The sequence below is a fragment of the Ctenopharyngodon idella genome, chromosome 23 (assembly GCF_019924925.1).
Source record: "Ctenopharyngodon idella isolate HZGC_01 chromosome 23, HZGC01, whole genome shotgun sequence".
Taxonomy (NCBI): Eukaryota; Metazoa; Chordata; class Actinopteri; order Cypriniformes; family Xenocyprididae; genus Ctenopharyngodon; species Ctenopharyngodon idella.
In genome coordinates, this window is record NC_067242.1 from 13,305,539 (window position 1) to 13,317,838 (window position 12,300).

Sequence of the window (12,300 nt, forward strand, 5' to 3'; positions counted from 1 at the left end):
GTATGCTGTTTGTGGCTCAGTCTCACTGTCTGAAATATGGCTTCCTTTTTCTGATTGGTCTTACACATCATAAGCAGCTCAACACACGCATACAATCACAACAACAATAATAATAATACATTTTCTGTGTCTATGGTTGCAATTACATTAGGTATTCGCGTTTTGCTCTAATACATATACAAATTACACACAGTCAACGTAAATTTCGGAATTTTGCTCTCTTTTTTTAAATGTCCAATTTGACAAGCATGTTAACTCGCACCTTGTAGTTGTAGTTATTTTCAAGTGTCCATGTAAACTACTGTGAGTTTGTCCCCGCCCCTCGCCCTGACCACGCCCTAGAAACCCCAGTGATTGACACGCCTTCACCGCCGAGCCCTGATTCACGTCCACTCGTGCTCGCTGGAGCTTTGGACTCGTGCAGCAGCAGATCATTGGTACCAGCGCGAGATGTCTCCTTTACATGCGTCCATATAGCGGCTAATTCGGTTTTATATACCTGGAATTGCGAAGCACGGCGACTTCGCACCATCCGGGAGCTTCATCTGGTCCGATTGAAGTCAATCCAGCCTGTTTGGTGTATTACACGGATCAGTTCGGCGTCTGTATTCATGATATTTCGGGCATTATATTGTTGAATATAACACATAATCATGGCGAGTGACTCTCCTGCGAGGAGTCTGGATGAGATCGACCTGTCTGCTCTGCGGGTGAGTGGAGGGATACAGTGCAGTGAGATGTTTTGACTTACAATGGGTGAAATATGTTCAGCATCTCGCCATTAACGATGAGGGGAAATATGGGAGTTGTTATTCATGCACCTGACCGAGATAAAAACACACTGAGCAGAGATGCACGAATGGTTTTATTATTATTATTAGAAAAATTAGATGCATTTTAGAGATATGTAAAGATGTTTTGTTATTTGGAATAATGCAAATATTTTATATATATATATATATATTTTTTAACGACAAAGCTGCAGTACTATATGCTTGTCCTCGAGCATCTAAATAATGCTTTTATGAATACACAATTCGTGTTGAGCTCCTGGTTATGCGACATGGATATGTGAATGATAATACTAAAACAGCCTATTCAATAGACACAAGTCACCATTAAGCGTTCATTTTATGACTGCACTACCAAGTGTTTATGATAATAATTTCGCACTGTATACTGTGAGCATTTTTTTTTTTTGCGTCATCCGCATTTTGCGTAGACTTGAGGGAAATTATAGTTGGATATTTTACACTGATACACATTGACTGTATCTTGTATTCATCCGACTGAAATGCCCTATGCTGTATGAGGCCTATAAAAATTGCAGACAGCTTCACTTCTTGTCCCCGCCATTATATGTTAATGATATACTATCAAGATGTTCCGTGCTAAACATGTGCACGGCATTGTGTTGAATTTGTAGCTTCTGTCTGACTTTCTTTTGTTCGCTCTGTTTGAGATAATTTCTCTGTGACATCCTCTGACTGGGTGGACAGAGCGGTGTGTGCCGGGCTACTCTGAGTTCCCTTTTTTTTTGCTCTGCTTGATGGGTACTCCCTTTCCCAACAACAGTAAAAATCACTGGCCCTTAAAACCTGCTGGACTCAAACCGGGAATTGCTAATGTTCAAGGGCCGGGATGTGGGATAAAGTACAATTCTAAAATTTCTGAATCTGACAAGGCTTAAGGTGCGGTCACATTAGCTAAATTTTACAGGCAAAAAACATTCATTAGCTTTTGTCAATAGTGTAGTGATGTATAAAGCACAGCTCACACAGAAGTCACTTTCAAGACAAGCAGCTTTCTGTTGGTCAGTGTGGCAAATTCATACTACCAACTTGAAAATTGACGGAATCTGAGCGGGGAGCTTTTTCACCCTCATTTAAAACTCCAGATCTCTCAGAAAAGATTCCTATTGGAATGACTGGATTTTGCCAGCGTAATTTTGCCAAACAATGATAAATGTGAAAAGTATGAGGGTCAGGAGTCGAGATAAAGTACAATTTTAAATTCATCTGATTCTGGCAAGACTTATGAGGCGGTCACACTAGACTTTGACCATGGAAAATTTCTTCGGACACTTCAGTGGTCGAGATATTCAGCATATAACAATAATAATAAATCCAAAATATAAAAACATACAGTCTCCTCCACTTTCCTGCAACACTGTTTGTGCTCTTTTAATCCAGCCAAGTGTTCACGCCATGACTTATCAATCTTCTGTTGGTCACACATGAAATTAATTTGCATGACCAAACTTTGAACACAGTGAAATTTGAAAATTCTTCACGTACATATGAATGTAAGTGAATGAAACGAAAAGTGTAGTGTGACCACCACTTTACGCAAACAAATTAAGACCGCTCTCATTAGGATCAGTGAATAATTACACTGTAAATGCCCGACATGACATCCTGTATGTTGTGTTTGCACTTTTTGTTTTCTCATTTCTGATATAACAATGTTAAATTAAGCTTAAAGTTAGCATGAACTGAAAATTCACCATTTTCTAAATCCATGTTATAGATTTAAAAACGACACTATGTAGGACTTCTTCAATCATTTAGCGTATGTTTACATGACAACAGTCGTGTACAACAAAAACAGAAATGTTGTTCCTTTGAGTTTTTCGCGTAGAGATGACAACGCTGTCAAAACGGTCCCCCTTCACATGGATCCACCAAAACGATTAAAAACGCTGTATTATGCTGCCAGGCCAGTAGTTGGCGATGTCACTTTGTAAAGGAAAAACTACACGCCTAGACTGAACACATCATATATATACGCGCGACGTCACCATTTTCGCAAATTTGCAGTTTTGTAGTTTACATGTAGACGATAACAGGTATTGTTTTCAAAACCTTGCCATTTTAAACCCGTTTTCAAAAGTTTGCATTAACAGGCCACCGAAACACAGTTGTCGTGTAAATGAATGTCCAAAACACAAAGTTTTCCATTTTTTATTGAAAACGATGTCACGTAAATGGCCCCACCCCTCAAAACTCACATTCATCTGCCTCCATTTTTAATTGCAACGCCCACATCCAGTCAACAACTGATTATTAGAAGTCACCACCCTACATTTTTTTCCGATAAGCCGTTATACTCGGATGTACATCACAGTACAGAAGAAAAGACCTAACGCTGCTTCTGTTTTTTAAATAACTTTGGACATTATAACATGTTTCCAAAACTTGTAAACAAAATTCAGTAATGCACTATGTTGTCTGGCTATATCATCATTCATTTCTCAAGACTGGCCTCTTCTGAGAGAGATTCTTGCTTTGGTCTTTTTGTTTTGGAAGCTCTAGGAGTCTGTGAATCCTGAACGCTCAGGCTGCATCAGTGATATTCCTCACGCACAATGTGTTCCTACTGTGGGCTTGTGTCAGATCCGTTGAGTGAGATGACAGACCCTGACTGTAGGCATGTTAGTTATGCAACATGATCTTACCTGCGCAGCTTGAGTCACGTCTGGACATGATTTGTGAGGTAATCAGTTGATGGTGGGAAGCTGAGAGGGGTTTTACTATATATTGTAATGTAGTGCGGTTTAGATAGCAGCTAACCTGTGATAGCAGCATCACCTTACTGTCTTCAATGTCATTGCATCATATGGCTCAAGATTTACTAAAAACAATTTCAGACTTGTGTATCACAAATGGAAAGTTTCCTCTCTGAATTAGTCAGTCAGTGTGTTATATGTCAAATTCGGTTTGCTTGCTCTGTGGAAACCGCTAACTATGCCTGACTGGCGTCTTGAGCGTCCATGTCTGTGTTTACATCGTTGTGTAGGCGTTTGGCATTTGAGACTCTCTCTAGACTCAGAAACAGTACAGCGGCCCTCTCTAGCTTTCCCGTGTCGCTCCATGTGAGGTATATCTTTAATGCTTTTTTTTCCCTCTCTGCTACCCATGGGCAAAGCTATTTTCCTCATGTCTGCTCACGAGCTCGCCACTCTCTCAGGATCTTTTGTGCTTAAAAAATTAGGTCACCCAGTACAGTGCGCATGGTCTTGCCTCACAGGGGAAGTGTATGCTTTATGTTTCGCTGACACAGATCTGGTCAATGTGTTTGGTGCTTACATATATAGTGCACGAGTCCCAGCGGATGGTTGTACTGAACTTACATCACGTTAACCACATCATGTTCAACATTTATGTACCTTCTTCTATCATTTAATCACCTTCATGTCGTTCCAAACCTGTATGATTTTCTTTTGTTCTGTGGAATATAAAATATGCGTTGAAAAATAACACTTATCATCGTCCATTGGGTTTAAATGTCTTGTTGAATATGTCATGTGCCATTTTTCTCTGAACCACAATAGCTGGTGGCTTTGTGCAGTGCATTATGGGAACATTCCATGTTTCCATTTGCATGTTCCTGCCACAGAAGTGTGTGTGTATGCTCAACCTGTTTTGCCAGCATGGAAGAGCTAGCATATAATGTATAGTTCCTGCCTCATGTGTTTCCCAGTGAATAATTAATGGGTAAAGGACTGTTACATCCCAGAGTCATGTCAAGGGGGCGGAGGGAGTCCCAGCTGTAGATGTCAGCCAGTGTTTTTCGTCTTTTCCTTGTTTTATAATTCTGGTCAGCAACATCTGCCTCTTGCGCTCCAGGACAGTGTTACTCAATAAAAGCGCAGATGAAAAGCTAATATTCGCCCTCCCACGTGTTGGAAGATTATCAGGACTGTTATCACCAAAGAGCAAACGTTCATCATAACCTCCTCACCTCTGAGTAAATGTGGGAGAGATGTGGTTGTAAGGGGATTCCTGGATTTGGGATGATAACTGGAGCACTGTCAAGAGTAATGAATCACTGTAATGAAGCACTAATGAGGTTCTGTGATTATTTGAGCATTGGAGGTCCTGCCAGATGTGTTTATATGTGGGAGAAGTTTCCATTAATGGAAATTTTTGCAATGTTTTTCCTAGATTCAGCATGTTTTATGCACCAGTAAACCCAGTGGTTTTGTGTTATACTGGTTTCGTTCGGTACGGAAAGATAATACGTCTTTGTTTTGGTCTCTATTTTCCTGTTGATGCTTGGAAATATCTGTGGTATCTTGTAGTAATACTTCACCAAAAATGAAAATTGTCATCCTTTACTCACACTTATATTGTTCCAAACCCATGATTTTTTTTTTTTTTTTTTTTCTCCGTAAAAGATGTTTTGCAGAATGTTGACGTTGCTGTTTTCATATTATGATAAAGTGGTGACTACAGGCTGTCAAGCTCCAAAAAATGACCATAAAAATATCCAAATCTTCTGAAGCCAAAAAAAGTTTTTTTGTGAGGAGCAGGTTGAACTTTAAATGGGTGGTTGATTATGATTTCACTTTCTTAACTTTAGTTAGTGTGTAATGTTGCTGTTAGAGCATAAACAACATCTGCAAAGTTACGACGCTCAAAGTTCAATGCAAAGGAAGATATTTTCTTGTTTAAGGACTACAACAAATGGGTGGTAGGGACTACAACAAGCTTCTTCCTGGGTTTGTGACATCACTAACCCTAAAATTTACATAAACCTTGTCCCCGAGAACATGCAACAAAGGGGGTGAGGCCATGTTGGGCTGCTTTAGAGAAGAGGAAGAGTTGTTGTAGTAGAGTGTTGTTACCATTTTACGCCGGACTGCTTCACAAACGAGGGTCAATTCAACGCTGGATTTACACAAAAGATTAACATGACGGCACATGCTAGTCGATGAATTGAATTAACAACCACAGCAACTATAAATTTATCCACTAACCATTCAGAAACGTCCAGTTGCATTCTAAAAGTTATAACTTCTTCCTGAGTCTCTCCATCAGTGTCCGACTCCGGTTTGAACAATGTAAGGACTGAACACCGTTACTGACAATTGTCATTTTGGCTGCGTGAGATTCTCCAGCTTTGTTGTTGTTGAGCAACTGAAGCACGAGCTGTTAAAGCTCCACCCTCTTCTGGAAAGGGGTTGGGAGCAGCAGCTCATTTGCATTTAAAGCAACACACACAAAAATGGTGTGTTTGCTCACACCCAAATAGGGGCAAATTTGATAAGCTATAATAAATGATCTGTGGGTATTTTGAGCTGAAACTTCACAGACACATTCTGGGGACACCAGAGACTTACATTACATCTTGTAAAAGGGGAATTATAGCTCCCCTTTAAGTCGTTTTTCATGCCTCTCCGCTGCATTGGGTCACGTGACATGCACAAACGAATAGCATGTGGCATCATTGACGTCAGATTTGAGAGGGACACTTTTTTTTATTGAATAATGACTTGAAATTTCACTTTGTTCTTCTCATAAAGCTATTGTTTGACTTCAGAAAACAGAGAAAATAGGGCATGGCTGCTACTTGTGTATTGACATCTATGGTCTTTTTTGAGCCATGATCTTTCACTAAATAGAACAAAGCAGCTTGTTTTATGTTTTGCGGAAAAAAAGAATGGAATACAGGTTTGGAAAAACATGGTGGTGAGTAAATGGTGACTGAATTTTCTTTTTTGGGTGAATTATCCCTTTATGCCTAGCTTTTCTTATAGCCAGTGATTAACTGAGTGAGGATTAACAAGAAATGTAATTACTAGTGTTGCATTACTGTATTGCCCCGGTCAACAGGTTCAACTTCCCCTCTCCGGTATATTGTTTATCAGGCGTTCTGTTCTTTGCTGTGCAGAGCTGCAGTTTGCTGTCATTCAGCTTGGCATGTCTAAACATGCTCTGGTCTCCAATGGTCTTTCAGAAGATCCTTTGAAGATGGCTTTGAGTTCTAATACAAACAGCACGGTCACATGGCTTTGCACTATAAGGGTTTATTTATATGGAATATCTGCATTGGAGAGCTCAGATTAGTTTAGTTTAAATTTATGACTGCTCACAGTTTACTAGCAGTAAATAAGGTTCAGGGCTTTGTCCTAGTCTATTTTTTTCAGCCATTTTGCTGTAATTTGTGTATTCCTGTTTTTTTTTTTTTTTTTTTTTTTTTTTTCTTTCATTACATTCACATAAAGCCCACATGTACAAAGTGTTCATACAAAGCCCACAGGTTTTCACTTGCTATAAATCTTGTAATGTCCTTTTTAGCAAAACGTGCATTGCACAAACAAAGTGTTTTTCACCAGTACATCTAATTAAAAGCTTAACATTTAGCACAGTAGATGGGAATCTTTGCAGATGGGCCCCTTCCTTAGTGGTGTTTTCAAGAGATCAAGTGAATGGGCCTCCACTCAAAAAGTGGACCACTTAATTCATGGCCCTTATGGGATTGAACCTGCCAACATGCTAATGTCACAGGTGGGGTTTAAAGCAACAGTGTGATTAAAGCATACTTTGATACCGTTGAGTATACCATGGCATTTCCATAATATTACCATGGTACCTTATCCTCAAAACTACACCACTACAGAACATGGCGGAGCAACATTTAAAAAAATAAAATGTTAAAATGTTGTTTACACATTTATAGAATTTACCTGAATAATCTAAACACTGGTTTAATATAGTGTTGTCAAAAGTGCCGACTTCGGTACCAAGTTGGTACTCCAATTTTAAAAATGTGACAATACCAGCATTCCCCACTAGCATTTTAAGCGCTGTTGAGCGGATTCTTAAACACCTCTGATTGGCCATTGTGTTCACACACTCAACAGAAATGTCTGTGATTGGCTTCAAAAACGTTGTAAATGGACATCTTTTGGACATCACAACTGTTGTTAGTAATAAATGTTTCTCGCACCAAATTAGCATATTAGAATGATTTCTGAAAGATCATGTGACACTGAAGACTTGTCAAGCTGCATTCATAAACATTAAAATATTATTTTATGTTGGTAATAAACTAATAAATTATAATTTTTTAAATAAAACATATGTAAGCAATAAGGTACGAGAGGCTGTGCTGTATTATGAATAAGTCACGGCTGAAGGGTGTTGTTCGGAGCGGAGTGCCTGCAACCCCTTCGAATGCTTTGACTAGCGCTGTCAGTCACGGGAAGACCCCTTAACTGTTAAAAGGACAAGATAATACATCGGACATTTAAACAGATTTTTTATTATGAACATAAGACTGACCTGAAGGAAAATGCTAAATCTGAATGCAGGTAATAAACTCGCTCACTCGATCTCTTTCTCATAATACTCTTCTACATAATACAGTAAGCTTCAATGAACAATATCAATTGAGAACATACAGTTTACGTTGCTAAGGGTATTGTTTAGTGATGCACAGAACCGTTGGGTGAAGCGGTCATAGCCGTTTTTTTATTGTGAATAAAACAGCTATTGACCTATCAGAATCAAGGACAGGAACTAACCGTTTTATGAAATGAAATACATTGTCTATTATATTCTTTTGTGGATTTTATATTGTAATGTTTGTTTTATTCAGTTAAAGTATTTACAATTTGCAATTTTCTCAGATTTTCATATACATTTTTGTTAATCATCAGTAATGTGAATCACCTCGGTGCTCTGTTTTTTTTTTTTTTTTTTTTTTTTTAAATCCCTATAGAAAAAATGAATGGGGGGAAATATACGTGTATATATATATAATAAAAACAGGGTGCTACATTTCCACTGCTGTGGACCGCCGGTGTGCTCTGTCAGTGTTAGTCTGATGCCTGAGGTGTCGTTTCAATGAGAAATGTGAACTTGCTTCTTGAAAAACAGTCTGACTCATTGTGTTATTTCCCTGTAATAGTTGAATTGGCAGAAGTAATGGTGTATCATTTAAAACTGCTGAATGCTCGGAGAAACATGCGCCACTTCTTCCATCTTTACATCCGTAAGCAGAATGTGGGGGTCTCATTTTGGTCAGCAGTTTCTTCCTCATGCCTGTCCATCTGTATGAATTGTGTTTTGGAGGCAAAACATTCTGTTCGAGAGGGCAAACGTCTCACAACATTCCTAAAATAGATGGTGAGCATGGGCATATACTGTACCCTCTTTCTTCCCAGTGTGTGAATTATACATTGCTTTGTAAAGAATGTGTGTTTGTGGTCTTATGTCAGGAACAAAGTACCATGCAGGTTCAGGCACATGCAGTGAAGAAGAGTTAAGTAAGATGGAAATGTGAGTGTATAATTTTTTATTTTTTAAAGGAAGAAGGTACAGTGACAGTGCAGTTGTGTCATTTCGGGAAGGTCATGTTTCAGAGCAGTGGAGAAATTGAGGTTTCTGCTCGAAACTAGCAGCAGTGACGTCGAGTATAAGGTCTCTGTCCGAACGCTGAGTGCTGTGCTGACCTCATTCTTCCCACACTGACTCTGTGGCTGGGTGTTAGAAGTCACGCTTGGTTTTAAAGAATCTGAGCTGACTATAACTGACTCCTACTGTGTCATTCTACTTTTAGCCTGCACCCGCTTGCCTTTAATTCACTGTAAATTCATGTTTATTTCAGACTATTCCAAGGCAGCATACTTCCTTCTGGCTGCAATTCATAATGCACCTGTCAGTTTGAGTCTTTTGATTCTAGAGTATTTAAACTATAAGAAAAGAAACCTAAGAAAAGAAATGGTACAAAAAGAACATTAATCTGCTAACCCCCCTGACTGCTTTGTCGGTCAAAATGGCGGATTCGACGTTATGATTGGTTAGATCGCCTGTCAATCAAACTCCTGGCGAAGGGTCAATTGAGTATAAAAACTGAACTTAATTCATGATATATTATCAGAAATGTTCTAAGTTTATCTTGTTGTGTGAATGATTAGATATTTTTACTGGAATACCATTTGATCAGAAGGTGATAATTGCACATTTGATATATCCTACTATATTGTAATATGACTATCATATTATTCATACCATGGCATTTAGAGTACTTATAAGAGACTATGATGGAGTGTTTGACAGTTAGTGGGAATACAGTGAATTGGATTTCACAAAGTACATTTGGACCCGCCTCACTAAGATTCTCATTGGTCGAGTGTGCCTTTATGGCACCCCAAGACAGGGTCGCTGATGAGGGTTGACAAAATGGACCTTTTGTCCAATTATACCTTTTGTAGATTACAGCCCTTCTTCAAGAGTCATGGTAGTATCCCAAAAACATAGTGTTACGACTGTATTTTTATTACATGCCACCTTGTCCTTTCTGAATATCCCATTCAGTAACTTATCTAAATAAACCTGAATCCATCTACATTCATCTAAATCAACCTGAATTCAAACTTCATTTTCCACTAGCTTCATTCCCTCATTTTGTTTTTAGCGGTTATGTGTATTTTCTGTGAATTCACTGAACCATATTTCATAAATTACCCCTCTGGTGACATGAATGGCAGCTTTTGTCAGATTACCATGGCAACATGTCTTGCTTATTGTACCAGGTGTATTGCATTATTTATTGGTTGTGCTTATTTTGTGCTTGTTGGAGCTGAACTGAACTCTGACAGCTTTGATAACTGCTTTAGAGTTATTAAATGAAAATGACACGTCAGAGTGATTTGATTTCAGTCTTGTTGGCTTTTTATATTCCCACTCCTGCATCACTTTTAATAGAAACGGCACAGTCAGGTAGATATTATTATTATTGGTTCTTGTGCTAATAATATCTTTAATAATTTCAAAGTCAGTCATGATTGCAGACATTTCCAATAAGGCAGAATTTTCATGCATTACAGCACACTGGTAACCGGTAACTTTATGTGCTTTTGAGATTTGAAAATTATAGAAAAAAAAGAAATTAAGTTGTTTTGGTTTGCAGGAAATCGGTTCCAAGTTAACCTCAGAGTTTGTTTCAAAACATTTTCTGGTTTTGGCTCACTAGAGACCTTAATAGGCTTTTATGTTCAGTGTGTAAACAGATATTTAACTTTAATTGACACGCTTTGTTAGGTCTAATGGCTGCAGTATCAGCCTTTATGATGACCTCAGTGTATACAGTATGTGTGATTGTCCTTGATGTTCAATGACAGGATAATGCAAGCTAATCTCCTCTTCTATTATTTTTTTTCCTCCCTCAGGACCCTGCGGGCATATTTGAGCTGGTGGAGCTTGTGGGAAATGGGACCTATGGACAAGTATATAAGGTAATGATGTTTTACTATTAGTAAGATATGATATGTGTGATTGGGTGGATATATCCAGTTCAGTCTCAAAAAGATGTTTTCCCTCTCCCTCGGTTCAAAGATCTGTACTTACCTGTTAGTGCCTCAGCAGCTTTTGCGTCATACGTGTGGTATGTCCAGGCATGTCAAGACTCATGTGTTTTCTTAATACTTCTTGCCATTTCTCTGAAAGATCCTTCGCCCACTTCCATTACCTGCTCAAAAACTAGTGTGTGTGAGTCAGATTTTTCAATTGAAAAGAGATTTAAGGCACCCACACTCTACAAGATAATCAGGCCGATTTTGGGCCCAATTCTCCCCTTCTGACAGTCCTAGGTAAAGTCCCGATTATCTTGATGGTTCTACAGATTATCTTATCAGATTTTCCTGTGGTGTGAGGCGTGATAAATGTCATTAATTACTCACCCTCATGTTGTTTCACACCCATAAGACCTTCGTTCATCTTTGGAACATATATTAAGATATTTTTGATAAAATCCGATGGCTCAGTGACGCCTACATTGAAAGCAACTTAATTTACACTTTCAAACGGCCAGAAAGGTACTAAAGTTATATTTAAAACAGTTCATGTTAGTAAAGTGGTTCAATCTTGTTCAATCAATGTTATGAAGCGACGAGAATACTTTTTCTGTGGCAAAAAACAAAATTCCGACTTTATTTAACAATATCTAGTTATGGGCAATTTCAAAATACTGCTTCATGAAGCTTTGGAGCTTTATGAATCTTTTTTTTTTTTTTGAATCAGTGGTTCGGAGCACCAAAGTCATGTGATTTCAGTAAACAAGGCTTCGTTACATCATAAGTGTTTTGGAATTTTAATGGCTCACGTGACTTTGGCAGTTTGATACGCGCTCCGAACCACTGATTCGAAACATAAGATTCGTAAAGCTTCGAAGCTTCATTAAGCAGTGTTTTGAAATCGCCCATCACTAAATATTTTTGAATAAAGTCTTTTTGTTTTTTGGTGCACAAAAAATATTCTCATTGCTGCATACCATTAAGGTTGAACCACTGTAGTCACATGAACTGTTTTAAATATAACTTTAGTAGCTTTCTGGGTGTGTAAATTAGCAAAAAAAAAAAAGTTAATTAACTTGCTTTCAATGCAGGCCTCACTGAGCCATCGGATTTGATCAAAAATATCTTAATTTGTGTTCTGAAGATGAACGAAGGTCTTACGGGTGTGGAACGACATGAGGATGAGTAATAAATGACAGAATTTTCATTTTTGGGTG

The 12,300-nt window shown here is 38.4% G+C and overlaps 1 protein-coding gene across 13 annotated transcripts in view; it reads left to right on the plus strand.

The window, feature by feature from the left end:
• Positions 1–354: 354 nt before the first annotated feature.
• Positions 355–12,300, plus strand: part of tnikb (TRAF2 and NCK interacting kinase b) — a 65,863-nt gene continuing 53,917 nt past the window's right edge. For 6 of the 13 annotated variants that reach the window (XM_051882629.1, XM_051882633.1, XM_051882636.1 and 3 more), the window contains exons 1-2: positions 356–710; positions 10,961–11,026. In XM_051882629.1, the coding sequence (XP_051738589.1) occupies positions 654–710; positions 10,961–11,026 (123 nt within the window). In that variant the 5' untranslated portion in view covers positions 356–653. Of the gene's footprint in view, positions 711–10,960; positions 11,027–12,300 lie in introns of all 13 variants that reach the window. The other 7 variants (XM_051882627.1, XM_051882634.1, XM_051882632.1 and 4 more) reach the window with 2 other exon arrangements.